The 23221-nt window shown below is 34.5% G+C and overlaps 1 protein-coding gene across 16 annotated transcripts in view; it reads left to right on the top strand.

Moving 5' to 3' along the window:
- PTK2 (protein tyrosine kinase 2) overlaps positions 1 to 23221 on the top strand; it is a 368410-nt gene that overhangs the window by 73984 nt on the left and 271205 nt on the right. For 3 of the 16 annotated variants that reach the window (XM_031947254.1, XM_031947251.1, XM_031947255.1), the window contains exon 4: positions 16750 to 17192. The exons of 12 other annotated variants lie outside the window; for them this stretch is intronic. In XM_031947254.1, the coding sequence (XP_031803114.1) occupies positions 17093 to 17192 (100 nt within the window). In that variant the 5' untranslated portion in view covers positions 16750 to 17092. Of the gene's footprint in view, positions 1 to 13647; positions 13672 to 16749; positions 17193 to 23221 lie in introns of all 16 variants that reach the window. One more of the 16 variants, XM_031947252.1, reaches the window with a different exon arrangement.

The raw sequence follows: 23221 nt of genomic DNA, 5'->3' as shown, positions 1-23221 counted from the left end.
AATCTGTAGGGGAAAAGACCAGGACCATTAGTCTTAACTCTTGCTCTCATAGTATCTTATGTGAGTAATTTCTTGGGAAAAACATATATTCTTTCTAGTGCATTAATTGATTAGATAGTTTGCTAAATCTTAGAACCAGGCATTAAATCTATTTTTCTTTCATCTGTATGACTACCATAAAACCTTTGTATGCTTAAATTTTACTTTGGTTTTAAACTGAGTATAAGAAACTCAAATTATTCTATACAGTATTATAAATTATTTGAAAAACATGCTGCAGCTTGTAACAGTGATTTTCAATTTTTCAGAGACTTACTGTCCAAATTCCTTTTCTTCCCATTTACTTTGAGACACCTGTGATCCTAAGTGTTGTATGGGAGAATGTAGGATTATGGAATTACAGAGTTAAAAGGAATTTCTCATATTATTGACCCAAACCTATAATTTTATCATTTTTTTAATTATTTATTTTCTCTTCATCTCTATTCTTCCCATATTCCTTTGGGGTAACAATAAAAATAACTTGTAACAAATATACATAGTGAAGCAAAAATTTCCTTATGAGCCACATTCAAAAATGCATCTCATTCTTTATATTTAATTAATCACCTCTCTGTCAGGAGACTGAAAACTCCCTAATTTTATAAGTAATGGTAATGTTTATTTGACTGTGATTTCTTGACCTAAGCAATAGATGGAAAGGGAGGATATAGGATATAATATATGAATTACTATGTTCCATGGTCCTGCCTGGTGGTCTGGGATTTGACTGGTAGTAAATATTAGGCTGAGGCATGTTTGAAGTATTTAGTTTCCAGCTAACCTTGGGACAGCTCTATTCTAGGCTTTATTCTAATGCTGCATAGAATATCTCTTTCAGGATGGATAGCTTTAGAAACAGTGTTTGGTCTTAAACCATTATCATGTATAAAATGAAGAAAAGCTTTTTCGTTATTCTTTCTTATTACTCTTAAACTTTGTTAACTCTCAGGACAGTCAAGTTTAATGATTATCCAAGATATATATTTGTTTAGTTCCACTTTTTTTTTTTTTTTTTTTTTTTTTTGCTATATCTTTATTTTTGTATTTTGTCCTTATAGTTGCCACTAGACTTTTTTGAGCAGGGATGTGGCATGGTCAGATGTGTGCTTTAACAATATCGTTTTTTCAGTTGTGTAGAGATTATTAGTAGTACTTGTGTATCAGGATTGTAGAAAGGAAAAACAGGAAGCAGAGATTTGGAAGCCATTTTAGTAATTTGGTTAAAAATGATTTCTTTTTCTGAGTTTCACTTTCCTTACCTTTAAGGTAAAAAGGTCTTTTCTATGTGTAAATCTCATTCCTATGATTATTTCCTATGATAATCTTCTTTTGGAATGGGAGCAAAGGACTGCCATCCAGAGGAGTGGGGAGATTAGATCATTGACTAGATAATGGGGATTGGTGGAAATCAGTCAATTCACAGGTAAGACAATAAGTCTTAGAGATAATAAGTTACAGACAAAATAAATAAAAATCCTAAGAGACAGAGTTTCTGGGTAATTAATAATCGATTTATTAATTAGGCTAGCCAACAAGCAACAAATTGATGGTCAGTAGTTTCCCTTGGCAACCTGGAGGCTGTAGAAGTCTGGCAACTTACCTGGTGGTAAGCCAGAATCTTAGTGGTTGTGTCTGATGTATGCGGACACCTGTGGAGTGTTTCTGTGTTTCCTTAGCTTAAACTGAAGCACTTGAAGGTTTGGCTAGTGGAGGTTGCCCATCTGCCCATGGATATATTGAAGCAAGTGATAGTTCTTGGATCTGGAGTCTGCCTTTTCTTCTGGCTCTTTTGAGGGCAGCCCTGATATTGAGATTTGCCTGATCCACTGTATTGGGGCTCAGGATGTCTTACTAGTTTGTCTTGCTACTGGCTTACTAGTTTGCTTCCTGCCTTGTACTGTGTTCCCCTTTTGCACAAATGAGACAGATTTTTCTTAGTGATCTTCCAAGTGTTTTGGGCTAAAAGATTGTTCCATCCTGTCTTTTTGCTGGTTCTGCTGTTCCAGGATTTGTTTTGGGGTTCTATTTTATGGTTGGTTGGAAGTGAATATAGGAAAGTTACAGTGACTTACTGCTTATTCTGCTGTCTCGGGTTCTGCAAGCTCTTGAGTTTTAAGAGACCTTGGATGGTGGTGATGTTGATTATTAGTTCATTTGTGATGTAGAAAATATCTAGTGAACAAATCAAAGTCAGAAGCCTCTTATCATTCCCTGAAAATTGCCAACATGGAACTTTCCAGGGCATATGAGTCAATCTAAATAGAATGTTTGACCACTGGCCTTTCTGGATGATATTAAAGGATGCTGGTCTACCTGGTGAGGAACAGATGTAAGTAGCACCAATCAATTAGAAAGAAAATGTGTCCATATAATAACTGTGTAAATGGTATTAAAGAGTTGTTCTGCTTCTCAGTTTTTTCCTTGACTACTGAGGAGCCTTAAATCCTATTTACTGGTAGTTGCTAGCTTTATTAATAAATTGAATATGCTGAGAATTTTATTGCCTCAGTTTTCATTGTGACAATTGGGCACCCCCAGATGAGGGACCCAAGTGAGGGCCTCCAGGTCTCAGGGCTGTCCTCCAGTGAAACTCTTTTTGAAGGACTGCCCTGGAAGATGGATTCCTCCTTGGTTTTAAGCCAAATTTTCTCTGAACCAAGATAAGTGCCTGGATGGACTTTAGTTTAAGGAAAGACCCCATTTTCAGTTAATTAGACCTATTATCTAAGCCCCTTGAGAAGAATCCTGGGGAACTCTCTTAACACTTAAGGAATTCCCTTCAGAAATATTCTAAAAACTCACTTCATCTGTTTCTTATGGCAGACATCTTAGGGAAATTCCAGGGAGACTGTTTTCACAGAAATTCCCTTTTGTGATTTGCCAAGGGTCTCATGACAGATCTTGAGGATATTTTAATAGGAGCAATATTGGAGACAGTTTTTTAGAGATTTGTTGAAAATAAGTTGCTCTCCTTTGGAATGTTTTAGGAGAAGTTATGAGGTCCAGTAATATCATTCAAAAAAAAATTCCCCTCTATAAAAGTTTTTTGCCTCTTGGATCCAGTGAGCATAGTTCATCAGACAAAGCTGCTCAACATTTCCAAAATTTCACTGGTTTTGGGTGAGATTGTTTAATAGCCAATCTCAACTTTTTCAGTATATCATAATCAAAAATAGCAAATTAAGGTCAAAATAGTCTGTTATCTTAATCTCTAGCAGTCTTAGACCAGATCACACATAATTTAATAGCACACCTTTTTTTCATTTCTGGTTGTATTGGGAATTCCCTTGTAATGCTGGAGAAACTGAGTCAAGATAGAGATTAGAAAGTATTTAATAATTTATTAAATGGGAGAGATTTACTGGGACCAAATGGATCTATGGTTTGGTCCCATGGCTGAATGAGACAATCGTCTCCAAGAATCCAGCAAATAATGTGAGTTCTCAACCTATATACACATAGCTCAGACTCAGGAGGTAGATTGAGGCAGGGGCGGAGTCCGGGTGCTGAGAGCAGGAACAGGACTCTGACAGAGTGGAGTGAGCCCCTGGAGATGGGAAGAGGCTTCTTGATAAGACAGTATCTGATATTCTGATAGCTTGGGATAGCGAGAGGCATTCTGATATTCTAAAACATAAGATCTTTTATCCTTATCAAATATTCTGATAAAGAGGGAGGGGAGATTTTGCAGGACTGAGCTTTGAGTTGACAATTATAAACTGAAGCAGAACACTTAGAGAAACTGAGTCAGGACTGGGTCATGATAATTAGGGAAACTGAGTCAGGACAATAAAAGAGAACTGTGGCATAACACTGCTGGTTCCAAGGAACATCCCAAGGTGCAACAATGTATTTTCAACAAGTCATTAAAAGGAATGTCTCCAAAATTGATCCTGCTGGAATTTCCTCAGCTTGTTCTAGCCTTTTTCTGAGATTAGCAGGCAGCTGTGAAATGCATGTCATGGGAAGGGACACCTAACTTGAACTTAGTTTAAAAGGAAGTGGATTTACAGAATGTAGTTCCTTGTGAGGCAACCTGTTTGTGCTCAGCATTTTTTAGTAATCCTATTCACAGATGTTTATTACTTTTTTTTACCTTTACCTGGAAAAACACTCAGTGGGCATGGATTAGACTGCCTCAAAGATATATGGAAAGCCCATCTTATTCTCTCAGATCTTACAAGAGGTCTTAGCTTCCATTAGCTTCAAGGCATTCATTCTGGTCCAGTATGTTGATGATTTCCTGTTACCAGCAGCACCTACTGTTGAAATTTGTCAAGAAGACAGTCGTCATCTTCTTCAACTCCATCAGAGGCCATAAATTCTTTAACCCTAGGGTCCAGGGATGACTCCCACAGATTGAGTATTTTGGATTTTATTCTTTCTACTGTCACTTGAACTGTCTTTCCTAAATGTGTGCAAGCTCTTTAGTTCATTCCTCAAATCAAGAAGCAGGTCCATGCTATCTTAAAACCATCTGGATACTGCTGTCTGTGGATTCCTTTATTTGGTGCAATTATTAAATCTTTTACTTCTTAAACCAGAGGTCAAGTTACTGAACCTTTACAACTTGAGCCAGAGCATCTTGCTGATCTGAAGACCCTATTGTCTGCCCTTTCCTCATGCATTGAGACTCTCAGATTACAGTAAGCCTTTCACTCTTTTTGTTCATGAGCAAAACAGGGTGGCTTCTGGCACCCTGACCCAACTTTTGGGCCCATTTTGAGCCCAATTGCCTGTTAGTCAGCTCAGCTGGATAATATAGATGTTGGCATTCCTCTCTGAGTGTAAGCTGTGACCTTTGAAGCTCTTTCAGTAGAGAACGTTTGTGATTTTGTTTGTGGTGTTCTTTTAATACTACAGTGTCCCCATGAAGTTGAAGCACTATTGCTTTGCCACAGAACTCAGGCATCTGATCAGATATGTCAGATATGAAGTTACTTTGCTGATAAAGAAAATCTCCATCTCAACCTAATATTCAATCCTTACTACTACATTGCTCCCTAATTTCACAGTTTCCCTTGAGTCAGTACAACTGTGCCTCAAAGGTAGATATGGCTGAATATCCCCAAAATTCTCTCAGACACCCCCTTATTCAATTCTTATTTTGTTTTGTGTTCTGATGGATCTTGTTGTTTTATGAGGGATGGTGTTCCTCACACTAATGCTTGTGTGCTCTCTGACCATGACACCGTCTGTGCAGTCTTGTTGCTATCTAACCTCAGTATTCAAGCTCTAAATATGTCACCTTGCTAAAAAGAAAAACCTTCACCTTCTACACCGATTCTAGGTATGCATTTGGTTTTTGTCATGTTATTCAAATTCTTTGGCATCAAAGAGATTTTCTGACCTCTACTGGTGAAGTCTTTGCAAATCTTGATTTTATCAAAGACCTTTTTTTGGTCTGCTATTTGGCCATCCAAAGCCTTAGCCACTGTTCATTTCTAGTGAGTGCTTTTAGTGGTGACCCATTAGCTTTCTAACCCTTTTGAACAATTTCACATCCATGCCTAACACTAGTTATTTTTGAGTTTGCCTTCTTATTGTTTACCACCATATTTTTCCCAGACCAGAAATGTTTCACTTTTTTCCATTTCTTGAAGGAGGGGACATCAGGGGAATTACATTACACCTTTAGAACTGAACCTTTTGTTATGTTCTGTGTTTTTTTTTTTTTTAAACTTTATAACTTTTTTTATTTCTGGGTGTTATTTGACTACTTGTATACATTATTTTGGGGATTGGGTATGTTACTTCTTGTCTGTCGAGTCTTTCTTTTATTATTTGAATCAATATATACTTCAGAGAGTGGAAGAACGATTTAAACTGATAGCTGTCAGTGATCTCTTGGCCCTAATCTGTAAATAATGAAATTTTGCTATTTAGAGTGAAAATCTTATGAGACTAATAGTTCATATAGGTTTTGAGTTTTGATTTTATGTATAATTAAGAACATAAAGTTGATAAACCACTATTTAAATGAAAACTACATGCTATAGTCTGAGGATGTTTACCCTTGAGTGACGTTGTGAAGGTGAAGGTTGGATCCTCTTGACCCAGCTTCCTACTAAGATACTTCATTTCTAACCGCAAAATTTTCCCACTTATCTGAGCCTGGCTTTGAAGCTGTGTGTGGAACTCCCACAAACTTGGCTATTATAGTTCTTACCTACAATCAAAATGAGCTTAGGGAGGTTTTTCTTTGTTATAGTCAGCTTGACAGCTTTGACATTGCCCCTCCTGTTTTTTCTTTCAATAGAAAATTTTTTGGGGGGGGGGGCAGCTAGGTGGCACAGGGTTTTAGAGCACCAGCCCTGAAGTCATGAAGACCTGAGTTCAAATGTGGCCTCAGACATTTAACACTTTCTAGCTGTGTGACCCTGGGCAAGTCACTTAACCCCAATTGCTTCAGGGAGAAAAAAAAAGACAATTTCTGTGTTTGGAGTATCAACTACAACCTTTCTAGATGTTAATTTATAGATACATACTTACAACATTATTTTCCTCTATAAGTGCAATTTAGATTCCTTCTTAAAATGTCTAAAGTTTTGTTACTCATTAGCATATTTGAAACTAGAGAAGCAAATCTGTAAGGAAAAATTTCTTCAGAGTTGTCCTGAGAATGCAACTGTTCTAAAAATATCCAAGAAAAGACCAAACAAAAACCACATGGGAGATATAAGGCATTAAGATGCTGATTACATGAACATTAAGAGTAGTATACAAAAAGACTTTGTTAACCCAGTCATCTCTCTTTTACCCCATGTGCTGATGCCTCTGTACCAAATGGAACTGCTCTCTAAAAGACTTTATTGATGAAAGTAAACTTATCAGATTAAGCTTGGTAGGGTTAAAACCATTATGACAGCTCTTCCTTTAATGGAGCTTGTATTAGCATATAATTGTCTACAGCTGCTTTTGTTGCTAAAGTCGTTCTTAAGGAAATTGTGTTAACATTTTCATCTTACCTGTATTGCAGACCAAAAAGAATTATAACTCTAAAAAACCCATTACTCCCAAAAGTATCATGGAAAGTTGTTAGCCTGAGAGGAGGTGAATATTTTTGTCTGTCATTTTCCTGTTTATTGAGTTTTGCTTTTGGAGTCTGAATGATGGAGATAAATTCTAGATGTAATACTGCTTTTATTGTGATGTTTGACCTATCTATAATTTTTGCATGGTGGAGATACTTTATTGTTTTGTGGATAGACAAAATAGAGATTATTATATGTACTTTAAAGAACTTTCAATGAACCCCTAAAACTTAAACTACCTGAGAAGGCCTGCTTTGCTGCTCACATCAACCAGTATTAGAAAAAGGACTTTGGGGACTATTCATAAAATTGTAATATATGCTTTTCTTCAACATCTTCAACTTCTGTGGGTACCTATGTTAAAATGGTCATCATATTTCTTTTTCTTTAACTTAATTTTTTATTTTTGAATAGGATTTTATTTTTCCATATACATATATAGTTTTCCATATTCATTTCTGTAAAATTTTGTGTTTGAAATTTTTCTCCCTCCCCAAGACAGCAAGCAATCTGAATTGTCATCATTATTTCAAATGAATCACAGCCATGGTTTCAGATCCCTCTTGTTGCCACATTGCTTTGGACAGGTGACAAATAGACGCTAAGGACACTCTTGGTGTCAGTTGTCTTTTGTCTTTTGATTGTGCTGATAGCAAGCATTAAAGGGTTGCTTTGAGAGATGAATCAAGCTTCTTTTAATCAGCTATTTCTTGCTTTTGTAATTGTTGCTTTTGCCATATTAAGGTGAATTGCATGAATCATTGATTATTAACATGGATGATTCATTGAGGGAATGTCTTTAAAGGATCAAAGTGGGTAATTGTGGGATTGAAATTGATCATTAATATAATTTGATGATTAGTACATGGTGAACTGATTGAGTCTTAATAAGATTTTCACTCTATTTTATTGGGCTTGATAAATCTACTATGTATTTATTAGACACCTTTTTTGAGTTCATTTGCCCACTTCACCCTTGTTTCTTGCCACTCACATACTACAAGCTGCCTGACATCAGTGACAAAAGAAGAAAACAACTCTAGGGGCCTTTTCCCAATTCCCTGTTTCTCAGTGTTTTTCATCCACAGAGGTTTCATACCCATTCCTAAGTACTACTATATAAACCACAAACCTCTTGTTGCCCCTTTTCCCACTCTACTACCCCCTGGAAATGCTAGTCTTAGAATTCTGCAGGTGATATGAATCAATCTGGTGATAGACTGCTCACTATGGAACTTTCCAGACAATGAATGTTAATTATGGGATATTGGTCTACTTGGTAAAGAACTGATGTAAGTAGCACCCCAATCAGAAGGAAAATATATCTATCATAACTGTGTAAATACTATAAAAGAATTACTGTTTTTTCCTTGTCAGTTTTTTCCTTGGCTACTGAGGGGCATTGGATCCTATTTATTGACAGTTGCTCGTTTTGGTAATAAATTGAATATCTCAGTTTCTCTTTATTGCAGTTTTGTTTGTGACACTTTTTATGTAAATTGGTCTTTTAAAGTGTATGAAATATGATCTTAAAGTATTATATCTGAACTTATGCATTTAAGTGAGTGTTGTATATACATATATACTTTTTAATATATTAATTTTGGAGAACTACCAAAAATCATTTGAATAAGAAAACTAATCAAGAGGGTAATATTTTTTAAATGCCCTCTCTTATAGTGCCTCAATTCATATTAAAGTTTGGGTTCTCTAAGGAGATGATTACTATCTTAGACTCAAAAAGTACTTATGTGGATCTTCACTTTGAAAGCTAGAGCTCATAATCTCTGACCAGTAAGACAAAAGCAATTTAGGAAGATAGCAGAATAGTTTACCCATGTATCTGGGATATATTCTGCCATAAAATTTTGCAGTACATGTGGGAACAGTATGAGTCACATATTGCCTAGGCTTTTTATGCCTCTACTAGTCACAGGGCCCCAGTGTCCTTCTTTAGTGGAACTTCAAGCTGATCTTAGTACTAACATTTCTATACTTTAAGGTTTGCAAAGTGTTTTTAAAATTCTTGTGGCAACCCTGAGGGAGATAATAACTGTTGTTATCCTCATTTTTACAGATAAGGAAACTGAGGCAGATACTTAACCACTGTTAAGTAACTTTTAAAATCTTAAAGATCTGGTTTCCTGTCAGCTCTCCATACACTTTGGTACCTAATTGCCTCTTTCCTTGGTACCATATTAAGTGCTGTGTAGATTACACATATGGTTCCCTGGCCTTGTCCTCAGTTGGCTGAGGACTGCTTTATTCCATAGTTGTCTTTTTTCATTGCAGCCGGATTCATGCTATTTTGAAGTTCTAATGCTCAATTCTCTGTTCCTTGCGATAGATAGATAGATTGATAGATAGTATCTTCTAGGTGACATTCTTGTAAACCTTTAGCACTCATATTTTCTGTAATTATATCAACTGAGGGAAAGAGTTGTCTAGCTTTTCACTCTTTTTTTTTTTTAATGATAGAAAACAAATTGTGGTTTACTAGACCATTAAAAAAAAAATTCCATCCTATTATTTCCAAAGGCATTATTGTTAGTGGGAAGAATGCTATTTTTGGAGTCAAAAGGCCCAAGTTAAAATCCTGATTTGGCTACTTATTGGCTTTATATATTCTTTAGCAAGTCATTGCTCTACTGCCTTAATTATGACTCAGTACTTCCTCTGTTTCCCGTTATAGCAGAAGAAGCACCAGAGAGAAGGCTAGATTAAAAACATCTCTCTCTTCTTCCTTTCTTCCTCCCTCACTTTTTTCTTTCCTGTTTATCATCTAAAAAGCGCCATTTGGATTCCTTGTCTTCAGACCCTCTTCTTACTTGGGGAAGGAGGGAGGGAGGGAGGGAGAAAGATAGACTGAGAGTGTGTGTATATATTTGCATGTGAGCACATTAAAAAAATTTTGTTTGAAGCACTTAGCAAAGATTTCCCTTGCTCACATGTACTCAGACAAGGAATTTTGTAGAGTATGACTTTCAGCCTTATCACTCAACTGAAATTGCTTTCCCTAATTACCAGTGATCTCCTAATTTGCCAAATCTGATGGTCTTTTTTTTCCAATCTCAGTCCTTTATGACTTATGTTACTTTGACAGTTGACCACCAACCACTCTCTTCCTCTCAACTCTTTCCTTTCTGAATTTTCATGAATTTCATGATAGTGTAGTATGATTGTAAAATGAAGTATAAAATAAGGATAATAATAGTTCATATCTCTCATGGCTGTTATGGGGATCAAATAAGATAATAGTTATAAAAGTGTTTGGCACATATTACATGCTTTATTAATGCTTATTCTCTTTTCTTTCCTTTCCTCTTGTTCTTGATATAGAAGCATGAAATTTTTGTGTAGTCTTCAGGCTTCTTGACTTTTTTTTTTAGTAACAAAGTAGAACCCTAATTTTTTTTGTTTTGTTTTGTCTTCCTCTTTGCCCACTTTTGCATTGAAGTCACTTAGTGTGGAATATTTTATAGGGTTCTTCATAGAATTTCCCATTTCTTCATCAGTTACAGATAATTGGTGTAAAAGCCATAGCTGTTGCCATTGTGTTGGCTTTATTGCTTGTTGTCATTGGGATACCACAAGGTTGCATGACTAAATGTCCTGTAAAATGAATTTTTTTTTTTTGGTGAGGCAATTGGGGTTAAGTAACTTACCCAAGGTCACATAGCTGATGAGGTAAAATAGGCATCAGGAGTGGTGAATAGAAATAAATTTGGGAGAGCAATAAATTGTAACATACACACACACACACACACACACATATATATAATGTAAAAATATAATAGAGATTCAGTTTATGATAATGGAACAACCATTACAAGATATCCATCACAGATTACAAAGTTTTGTTGTTTATTATGTAAATTAACAAGGGGAAAGGTGAGTTCCCTAATGGAACTCACAATTAATCAGGAAGAAGAAGCTATTAGAGATAAGCTAAGAGGTAGGGAGTACCTTATAGCAGACTTAGTCCTGAAAAGGATTTAACAAAAATCTTCAGCAGCAGCACATCTTTTATAGAGGAAATAGAACCTTGGGAGTTTCATATCATCTCTGGGGGGAGGGAAAATAAAGGTAGGATCAAGGATGTATTTTGAGATGTTGAGACTACCCTGAAGATACTAGCAAAGAGAGTCTGGGGAAGCCTAGAATCCCATCATAGGTATCTTAAAGATGCTAATCAAAGTAGTCTGGGCACATTATGATTCTCTTAACTATGGTAATAAGATAGTCTGGGAAATTAAGTTCCCTAGACTTGGGTTTTAGCATTTCCTGATCAGGGGAGAGAATAAACTGATTTCAGAATTTACATCCCTGTTAGTGAGTGTTAAGAGTCTACCATGGTATTTGACCTCTAATCCTTTTGACTCCTGGGCCATTGGTCTATCCACTGCTCCATCAAGTTGTTTCCTAAGGTGATTTTTAAAATTGCTTTTAGGATGTATATTTATTTTAATTCTGCAAATTCCTTTATTGGGGAGATTGTGGGTTATTTTTCCATTTAGATGCAATTTTTTTTTGTCTTTTAGTTTTGATTATAATAAGAATGTCACTAGGTATGGCTTTTTCCTTCCTTTAAATGAAAGGTGCAAAGAATATCATATTTCCTTGTTTCTTGTTTGTTGGTGTAATGAGGGGCACTTTAGGAGGAAGAAACTGTTTCAACTTTGGATTTGTGATTGGGATGTGGAAAATGATGCACAATCTGAAATATGTTCCCAAATTTGGAAAATTCTACTGGATAAGTAAGCTCCAGTATACCTCAGAAGCTCTCAAAAATTAAATTCTAAACACACAATGAGACATTTTTGATGAAAAAAAAAAACCATAAATTGCCACCCAAGATTTAGTAAATAGATGTATAGGAAAACCAAATAAATTACATTTCTTTAAAAAACTTTTAAAGAAACTCTAAGCTAGGGAAAACAACAAAGAATGGATATAAAAGTTTGTCACAATCCTGAATTAACATCTTCTGAAGTACTAAAGCTCAGAATAAGTTTAGACTGGTGAAAAAAGCTAAGAAAAATATTTTTATTTTGAAGTTTTTATTTAGGTAAAGAGGAAGATTAAAAAAAAATTAGGACTGCTTTCTTAGGTAACTGAGAGATTAAGAAGAATGAGGACTGAGAAAACTGTCAATATTTACTCATCCTTTCTTTTATAATATCATTTAGAAATTTTGAAAAAAATAAAATTCACTTTCACTAGCCTTAGGGTTGCTGATTCTAATCTCTTCCACTTTAAAAAAATTGGCATGATGTTTGCCTCTTTCCATGCCTTTAATAGTTCTCCCATTCTGGTTCACTCACAAGGATGAGAGAATCATTGATTTTTTTCAGTATTCTGGTGATGAATAGTTTTTCTGGGCCTAGTGAATTTAAGCTCATCATTATTACTCTTGCTATTTTCCTATTTTGCTTGGATATCAGTGTCTACTCATCTATTAAAGTCTCTCTCTTTGAATATTTATATATTTGACAGAGAAAATGAAAGTGATAACAGTTCAATTATTCTTCTTTATTATGATCATCTTATCCACTTTGACTTGTCCTATCCTTTCTTTGATCTTCCTTTTTCCTCAAGATATAACTAATCAAGCCCCTCCCACAATCCTTTTGTTGTCTTTTGTTTCCTCATAAATTTAAGCTTGATAAGCGATAATGCAACTGATATTATACATATAGCACTTGTTTTTGTTTATTCTCTTGTACCAGCACTTTAAACTTCTCCTCTACATGTCTTGTTTAAAATCTAAGTTGTTTGGTTCATTTCCTTCTGTTTTTTCAGGCAACTTCACCTGTTCCTTCTCATTAGAATTATTTCTCATTTTATCTTTAAAATTTCATTGTTTTGAGCTTCCCATTCCTGTTGTTAGTGCATGAGCTTCTATCTTCCTTTCATTGAACTACGTAAAATTTGCTCTCCTCATAACATTCTGACTATCAAACTCTGCCTGCCTTTATTTTTCTTTATTATAGATTTTAATACGATAATTTGTTCCTAAGATTCTCATCATTTAATTTTACACAACCATGTCTTTCTGATTGGTGTGAACCAGGGATGTAGTAGTTCTTTGCATTTCTTTCTCTATTTTTTTCAAAGGTAAAATTAGTTTTAAGGAAAGCTACTGAATTTTCAGTTCAGGTTCAGCAGGATAGCCAGACCCAATGCCCTTTATGCAGTTTGAAAGCTGGCCTAAAGCTCAGGTGAGATGTAATATAAGTGAAACTATAAATGTTGTAAGCATCCATACACAGAAAGAGAGAAGGGGATTGAGGACAGGCCTTTAGAGGATACCCACACTAAAGAGAAGGATGATTTGCCTTTTAAGGAGGGGATGTATAGTCTTAAAAATTGGAAGAAATCCAATAGATCAAAGTTTCTAAACTGGGATATTGAATGGATAGCAGTGCCACTGATGGATACAAAATTTATAAATAAGAGTTGCCACCTATTTATTTCAGTGAAAGTATACAATCCTATTCTGTCCATTTCATGCAGACTCATAATGTTCTTCTCTTCCCTTGCATTCTGTTCCTCTCATCTTGGTTTTCAGCCAGCTGACTTCCGATATCATCTGGTATGCCTTTCCTTTTTTTTTTTTTTTTTGGGGGGGGGGGAGAGGGGAGTCTTAAAGAGGTAACCTTGTGACATCGTTAATATTAGGAAAATAACATCAGTGCTGATACAACTGCCAAGGAAAATGGAAGGACATTCTTCCTTTCCAACTTAAAAAGGAACCCAGGTGTATGTGAACTTAGTTTATGATACTTAGGAATACTAATGGACAATTAATTTTGGCAGTACAAATAGATAATACTTTCTCATTGTATTTAGTCTTTTTATTTTCCTTTTTAAAATTTATTTTAAAATAAAGCATGATAAAGGGTAATAAGTTTGTGTCACATGTAGATGTATTGACTTGCTGGCTCCCTTACTGATATCCTTTATTGAGCCCTCCCTTCCTCATCTATAAAATTGGAATAATGATATTTGATAATAATTTGACATTCAATGCATTTTCAGCATTAGATTTACCTTTATTTAGAATGTTTTTCAATTCTATTGGAACTCTGTTTTGGATTATGAGGTGAAGGGAATAAGCATTTATTTAGCACTTATTATGTAACATAAACTGTTTTAAGTGCTTTAGAAATTATTGTCTCATTTGATTTTTTATAACAATCCTGGGACATAAGTATTATTATAATTATCATCATCATTTACAGTTGAATGAATTGAGTAATTTCACTAGAATCACACAGAGCTAGTAAATGTTTGAGGTTGGATTTGAATTCAAGTGTTTACAAGCAAAGCAAAAATGCCTTGCCTCAGGGATAATAAGAAACCAGTATTACCATAAGCTTTTGCAGAGATTATATACATTTAATTTCAGCTTTTGTGCTGCTTAGTGAATTAATCAATAAACATTTATTAAATGTTTACTTTGTAGATAAGAACTGGCAGCCCACAACTCTCTTGAGTGTTGCCAGAACCAAATTAAAATAGAATTCAGAAATAGTTAACAAAACAAATGAAAATACAACAAAACACAGATAATACATTTTAAAATTAACATAATATGGTGTCCCAGGGAACTTTAGTGGCCCTATTTCTGTTTGAGTTTGACACCATTAATGTAAACAATCTTTTTTGTTTTGGGGGTCTTTTTAAAATATTCTTTCAAGTTTTCTAGTTGCATATTCCTGAGAAATAAAGATAAGACAAAAAACCAAACAAACAGATAATCCAAAGAAGCCAAGCCAAGGCTAAACACATTTTATTATAGTGAATCTGACTTAAGCAAGAATCCTCTTACACAGGGGAAAGAAAGTCTTAAGGCAGATGGGAGTTTCTAAAAACCCCACTAAGGGCTTATTTTGGACATTGTGTATATAGGTAGTTGGGAGAGAGCAAACCTGCCTTTCCAGTCATTTTGCTGCCTTTTTTGTTTTAAATGCCCTGGAGCTTTAGGACAGCTTCAGCAGGGGGCCCAATTGGCTGGTTCTCAGCCAACTGGGGCCAGCTCTGTGAGGCCCCTTAACTACAGGACCTAAATTACCTCCAAATTAGGTTGACTGTGGCCTGGTTTATCAGAACTCTGTGCCCAGGTAACGGTTCAAATCGGATCTCAGGCTGTTCTTACTGGGCTAATTCAGCTGTCCCATTCTGCATCATTGCTTTTAGTGCCTTAATTTTTTTTGACAGTGGGTAGGGTCATTTGTAGACCAGAACTTACTTACCCCTCCCCCCCATACTTACTAGTAAAAGAAGCCTGATAAAAGTCACTCCTCTATTTGCCCATCTGCTTATTTCTTCTGCTTAATTTTTGGCCTGCTGTTTTTCTGTTACCACTCACCAGAACTGCTTGAGGTCAGAGGTCAGAGTTCATATTGACAAATGGTGCTTTTTCACTGGGCCATTAAAAGTCACTTGCAGCTCTGACTGGTGATAGTTGCCTTGTAGGCACGGTATGCTAGCTAGGACAAAACCATGGTCAAGAGTGGCTAATTTTGAAATAAAGCAGATGTTAGGCAACATTGACCAACCTTGTGAGCATCTTCTGTTCTAGTTAGAATATGTGTAAATGCTTTGTTTTCACTGTACTTTGCAAACATTAATTTATTCTTTTAATTTACTCATAAAATCTTCTTGATTAATATCAGTATTTTCTTTTAAGAGATCAAGTAGTTAAGGCATAAATAAAATGTAACTGTCTTTCTCCTTTTTCTTTTTGACAGTGCTTTTAAAGTGATACCTTGATGCAAAGATATTACTGAAACAAGACTTTATGACTTGCTTACTGGCACCTTAGATAACTGTATTCTAGAATACAAAAATTGTCCAGTTTGCAGGTTTATGCAAAACAAAATAATTACATTGGTATTCCTTTGTTAGGCAAATTTTTAATATACAGAGTATGACTTTGTATCACATAAATCTAAAGAATGAGGACACAAAGTTCCTAGTTATTTATTCTCTTACAGCTGAAATGGAATGTTTTTAGATAGTCACATTTTTAAAGATGACCTTTGTCTTCTCCCAGTTTGAATGGAAAAAAGTAAGTTGTCTTGTGTTAGGAGGGGAGCTAGCTGTGGTACTGATTGTGAAGATATTTTGCTGTTTTACTCTGTGTATGACTTCATCCTTCAATCATATTATGTTTTAGGAAATTAGGGGAAAAAAGTGTTTTGAGTCCCTCACTATTCTCTAGGATGATTCAACAAGAATTTAGCTAGATTTTTTTTTGTTGTTGTTGTTAAACTGTATAATGAAGAAAATGTCAATTTGACAAAATATTTAGTATCAGAAATCTTTAGCTTTTTTGTTTTATTTTTCCATTCATCGATCAGGGTAATTATGTTAACTTCTCTAATATTAGAAAGGTTTGGTAAAATTCTATAGGCAAGAATTTGAAAACAACAACAAAAATTGCTTAAAGAGCTATATACAAACCTGACCTGGGTCAAGCTTGATTTGCAGCTCAGTCAATTTTGGAATAGGCTGTCAGTTTTGTAAACAGGAGTCTGCTGGGTGAATTGAACAGAAGGGTGAGATTAGCATATTAATAAGGTGCTTTCTAATCTCCTTCTCTCTCTCCTCCCTCCCCTTTCTCCCTCCTTCCCGTTTCCCTCCCTCCCTTCCTGAATGAATCTAGGAATACAGACCCACACGGTCACATTACTAGCTGGTTGCATTCTGTTCAGTAGCTCACTCTGGCAAGGATGGTCTGTGTTTCAAATTGCGGACGCATGAGAAGATTCTGTAATTGAAAAGCATTCTTCCTGCTGCTGGAAAATGTTACAGAAGTGATACCTACCAAATTTCGATGCAAACTATCCAAAACGGGAACAAATGTAGGGGAAGCTTAGAGTTGCTTGTGGATTGAATGCATTCAAGTGATTAGCTTTCCAGCCCCCCTACTGGAGCAAATACTATTGGAGCACTGAATTGGGACTTTGTATGCTGAATCCTGGCTTGATCTCTATACAATTGTGTGTATGTTGTTGGAACTGGCTGGCCAACCGGCCCTGAAATCAGCAGGTGCTATCTATATGGAGAAAAGCGGCTGTAGCCCATTTCCAATATGCTGGGCTAAAGGTATAAATAATTTTAAAATCTATTGTTTTTTATTGTTTTGAAATTGTATTTTGGTATAGAAAGAGCTATTAAGGTTTTTCTTTTCATGAAATTAATTTCCAAAAGGAGGAAAATGAAAATTAGAAAAGAATTTGCAATTATAATCATAATCAACAAGCTAGTCTTTCTTGGTTGCTAAAATGTTTAAATGAGTAAACATTTATTCTTTTATCATTGTATTTACTTTCTCTTTAACTTTGTTATATATCATTTTTATAAGTATGATCCTGCTAATTTTCCATTTTGTGTCTATGGAAGTTTTCAAGAAAAAGGAGTGGCTATTTTAATGAAAATAGGATGAAAACCTCTCTTCCTAATTATTTTTTTTCTTTTGGTTTTACAGTTGGTTTCTTTTAATGACCAGTAATTCAGACATAAAACATTTTGTAGTCATCATGATGGCAAAATGGATTTATGTTTATTGAGTCAGGAATACAATATTACTCTACTACTTTGCTAAATTTTTTCACTTCATTTAAAGTTTTAATTTTAAGAAAAAATAACAGCTTCCTAAGTTTGTACCAGACAACATTTGGAGGAAATTTGTTTAAAATATTATGTGGGAAATTCCATGCCCTGTAAATAAGAAGAAAACTCCAAAGGATAGAAAAAATAACTACTTTATTTTAACGGGGGGGGGGGGGGGGGGGGGGGGAGGATGGGGGGAAACCTTACCAGAGATAGTCCTTTATGGAGGATTTAGATAAAATATTTATCATAAACATGCATTATTTTAAACATACATATATACTTAATGTCAAGCCAATTTTATCTCAAATTGAATTTTTAAAAGATAGTGCACTAGCCTTATTGCAGTGTTGCAAGAAGAGATATAGATTGATTTTTACCTAGCTTTTAGTATAAGAAAAGACTATCCCTTAACTAGAGTATTACTATTAGCATCTAACTATTAATTTTTCTTCTGATGCTTCTAATTTAGCCATTGGTAATTTGTATCTATTTGGATCCTGAAATTTGTCTGACTTTTAAACGTTTAAAATACTTTTGATTTTGGAGTTAATGATAAATATGTAAATTTAAAAATTACATTGGATTCATCATTGGGCAAAAAATAAAAGAACCTGCAATTTTTGTAATTTTTAAAAATTATTATTTTAAAATCTTCGTATGGTTTTTTAAAAATGCTTTACATTATCATTTACTGTGGTTCAACAAGACTAGTAGAGACCATGGATGTCACATGTCAAAATTGTACTTTTGCAGGCCTTTTATTTGCATAATTCCTGCCCATTGTTTGAGAACATCCTGTTTAGTTTTTGTGGCAGAGGCGAAATTCTCGATCCACACATCAGGCAGGCCCAGAATTTGAACCAGTTTAACCAAATGCAAGGATTTCTTTTTTTATTCCTGAAGCTGCTGGAAATTAGTACCAAACTTTTAGAGTAGAATAGAATGAGCCTTTTTGTTTACTCAGAATCAGAAAATACTGATTTGAGTCTGACCTTGTTAGCTTTTAAAGAGAGGAAACTTTTTTTTTTAGAATGGAAAGTATTTTTTAGAAAAGTAGACTCTTAAGATATCAGAAGTTTGAGATTGTTCTTACAGTTCAGGACATTTGGCAGGCTTAGCTTTCAATTATAGAGCTGACTATCACTCGTTTAGGCTATTGGGGTTTTTGGATTGGCCACTGAAGGTAACTGATAATGCAAGGCTTCTGTTAACCCCACCCCTTTCTTGGAGGTTAATCACACTGCCTCCTCAGTGATCACATAACATATACAGTTGTAGTAAACTTCCTCTTGCCCTTCTCATTTTACTGCTTTGCACCAAGACAACAAGACATAAATAAATCTGTCTGTGTGGTGGTTTGATTCCTGCCTGTGTAGTAAGGACAAAGGAAGAAGTGGGTAAAAATTTGCAAAACTGGCCTTTTCCAAATGTAACTTTTAGGTAAAGAGAAACTAAAAAATTGTAAATCTCTATGTGTAGTGAGATAAAAGCTGCTCTATAGTCCTCAGATGTTACCATTCACAAACTGTTGATCACATTTACCCCTTAGAAAATTAACAATGCTCTACTTTCAGAAAGGACTTAAAATACTTATCAGGGGAATGCACAATTCATAAGGCAAAACATTAGCTGATATCGTCCTCATTAATCTTTAAAATTAACATTCTTTAAAATCATGTCGATCTAGTATTTGACTAGTTTTCCTTAAATCTTATCTTCATCATTATATATGGAATTAATTTTTTTGTGAATAAGTTTTTCATTCTCATGCCCTGCAAACTACCTTTCTAGTATTGAATCTGTTAACATGCAACTTTCTATACCCATAGGAGCAGAAAATCAAGGTGGAATATTGCTGTAGAAAATAATATATGTATTTCTTTTTTTGGGGGGGGGTATTTTTCCTTTTTTATTGAAGTTTTTTATTTTCAAAACATATGCAAGGATAATTTTTCAACATTGACTTGCAAAATCTTGTGTTTCAGTCTTTCCCCTTTTCTTCCACCTGTTCCCCTAGATAGCACGTAATCCAATATATGTTAAACATGGTAAAAATGTAATATATGTATTTTCACTTTTTAATACTGTATAAATTATTACACTATTTCTGACATATTGGAAAATAATTTTGAGATTCTAGGATTTGGAAAATATGAATTCATAATAAATATTCATTTTGTGCATATATCAACTTGTACTTGGGTGTAATTGGGGTTATATATTTCTCTTACAGTACTGTTGAAACAGTAATAAAAACTTACCAGAGTGTTTTGAAAACATCTTTAGAGACACTTTGTTTCATCTTTTTAAGAACTTGGGAAACTTTGAAATAATTGTACACAAGAAAGTGTAATATTATTTTGGAGAAAGGTTTGTGTGTCACAACTTTCTTTTACCAAATCATTCTGTCTATATTGATTGACTTTAAAACTCAAAAAAAATTTTTTTTCTGACTTTCATGGAGAAAATGAGCTAGTTTCAAAAATATTGGAGGGAAAGGACATAATAGAAGCTCTTAACATCAGATTTCTCATCATTTCATTTTTTCCTTTGAATAGATAGTACTTTATACGTAGTAGCCTCTTAGTGCATATTTATGATAGCTACATAGGCATAGATAGCATGCTTATCAAATTTACAGATGACAAACAGGGCTATAGATAGGTACTATGTTTTTATAATAGTTAGACCTTAGAAAGAACTAGCAGGGTAAAATGATTAGCCAGATTTAATAAAATGAAAATTAAGTGATGAGAATATAGTAAACGTGTGATGCTATTGAAATAAGGAATTCCCAATTGAGGAAACTCTTCCAATGTCATCTGGCCCCTTTCTTGCAAGCTATACTTTTAGACAATTGCCCACAGTACTGAGTTAAGTGACTTAGCCATAGTTAAACAACCAGTATGTTAGTGTTGATTACATTTATGATGTAGTGGATACAAAACATCCTTCATCCCAAACTATTTTAGAGCACAGTTTCCTATCAGTACACAGAGTCCAGGGGAAAGTGAGCTCAAGCTTTAAGTGCAGAGAGCAAAGGATTAACTCACAGCTCTGGGAAATACTTTTGTTAAAGTTGTCAAGACATTCCCCTGAGTCATGATATAACTTTTTTGCTGGGCTCTTTGTAGAGCCTTGAATTTGTCTGTGGTTTCTGATGCAGACAGTTTCAGTCAGCTGATCTAGAGATGCTGCTAGGATAGTTATCAGAAAAAGGGAAGATCTGGACCTCCAAAGATCGTTGATCAGACTGTGAATGGGAAGGAGGGAATGATATCTGAGGTTCTTTTTCTTTCATCATTTGATTTCTTCTGAGGGGTCTAGGTGAAATACTCTTTTCTCTATGTGCTCAAATCTTTTTTCTACCAGGTTCTTCAATAATTTTGATTTTGAACTGATGTTCTGTTTTATAGATTAAATCTACATAGTTTGACCTAGTTTCCTCAGCCAATTTGAACCTTCTTGTTAACCTTCTTGTTAACTGTTTTCTTACTTCTGATTTGATTGATTCATTTAGTCAATTCTGTTTTGATACCTGAGGATTGGATTCACATAGAGTAGGGCAAAGGGCTTATAGAATTTTATCAACCAGTCAGCAATTATCCCATAAAAGTTGGGGGGCTACTGTAGTCTTATCTTTTTCAACTAGATATCAGTAAGGACTTTGACTGAAATCCCTGCTTCTTTTCCATAGTGTTCTTTGGGCTCCAGCTACTGTGGTTGTATATTTATTTGTAAAGAAGGAAGAATCATGCATGATAAAGGAACAATTAGAAACTAGTATAGTTTCTAATGGTTACAACAAATCATGGTAACAAAAAATTATGAAGGGAGAATAATTCAGCAACATTTTAACAAGTATGAAAAACAGTATCTGCTTTCCTGTGTCTCTGGGCAGGTTGAATTTGGCACCCTTGCCAAAAAATAAATAAATAAATAAATAAAAATTTCCTTTTTGACCTATATAAAATAAATATGAAACTAGAACAAAAGTGAATGAGTAGCTCTGAGACTTTTGAGGTCTATTATGAGCTTTAAACGCATTATTTCCTTTTAGCCTCACAACAATGTTGTGATTACTACAGGTATTTATCTGAATTTTATAAATAACAAAACTAGGGCCAGAATAGATTTAGTGATTTGCCCATTTCCCAGTTAGCATATCAGAGAACCTAGGTTTTTTCCTAACTGAACCCAGATCTCTGTCCACTATGCCATATTGTTTCACAATTTTCTGTATGCCATATTGTTTTATAAAATAATTCCTCTCCACTATCCCGTATTATATCACTCTGAAATGCTTAGACCTAACCTTTAGGTTGTTAATAATCTTCTCAAGTACTTCAGTGGTTCCTTGATCTTTCATCATTTTAAGTACTTCCTTCTGTAGTTCAGTCAGCAAGCAGATAGCTACTCATCAATTCTTTCTCATCCTGTTTTTGTCACATCCTGCTTGCTCATAAAATTATACCCAGTTCCTAACCATTTTGATATGTTGTATCCTTTTTATTCCTCGCTCTTTGTTAGCTTTAGGTCAGATAAAATTTGAATTAGATAAAATTCTGGACTTGAAGTCAGGAGGTTCACATGTGTCTCAAAATTTACTAGCCATGTGACCCTTAATAAATCTCTTAATTGCTCTCCTCTTCAGTTTCCTCATCTGTAAAATGGGGATAATAATAGCATCTACTGCACAGAGGTGAGAAGATAAAATGAAATAGCATGTAAAGTGAAAAACTTAAAGTGTAATATGTGGTAGCTATCTATCATTGTTGGCCAAAATCCCATTTTATATTTTTGCGTTGATAGTCATTAAATAGATTGGGATATGCATTCTTTTCCTCTCCACCCCATTATATTTCTCTTGTTCACCTAGCAAGATCATATTTGTTTCATGGAAGGAGCTAGATAGGATCTCTTTCTTTCCTCATTTTTGCAATTTATTTTTTTTTTCAGTTGATCCTTGAATGTTTGATAAAAATTTATTTGTAAATCATATTTTCCCCTGTTTTTAGGTCATTTATAGATGGTTCAATTTCTTTTTCTGAGATTAGATTGTTTGCATTTTCAATTTCTTACACTCATTTTAGATTTTTAAAAATATTTTTGTAAGTATTCATCCATTTCATTTAAATATTCACTTGTGTTGGTACATAACTGTCAAAAAGATTTCTAATATTTCCTTTATTGTCCTTTTTCATTTTAGATAATTGCTAGTTTCATTTTTTGTGTGTTTTTAAAATCAGGTTAGCTAATAGTCTCTATTTAAAACAGCTAGTTTTATTTAACAATTTCAAGTTTCCTTTGTTTTATTAAATCTTTGATTTTTCAAAAAAAATTACTTTAATTGGAATTTTTGATTTGTTGCTTTTTTTGTTTAGTTGAATGCCTGATTCATTAATCTGTTCTTTTTCTCTTTTGTTGATGAAAGTATTTAGAGACATAAATTTTTCCCTGTTTTGACTGCTTTGGCTTCATCTCAAAAGTTTTGGGAAACATTTTTGTCAGTTTATTTT

The sequence above is a fragment of the Sarcophilus harrisii genome, chromosome 1 (genome assembly GCF_902635505.1).
Source record: "Sarcophilus harrisii chromosome 1, mSarHar1.11, whole genome shotgun sequence".
NCBI classification, from domain to species: domain Eukaryota; kingdom Metazoa; phylum Chordata; class Mammalia; order Dasyuromorphia; family Dasyuridae; genus Sarcophilus; species Sarcophilus harrisii.
The sequence above is the reverse complement of the archived record's forward strand: the minus strand, read 5'-3'. Positions and strand labels throughout refer to the sequence as shown.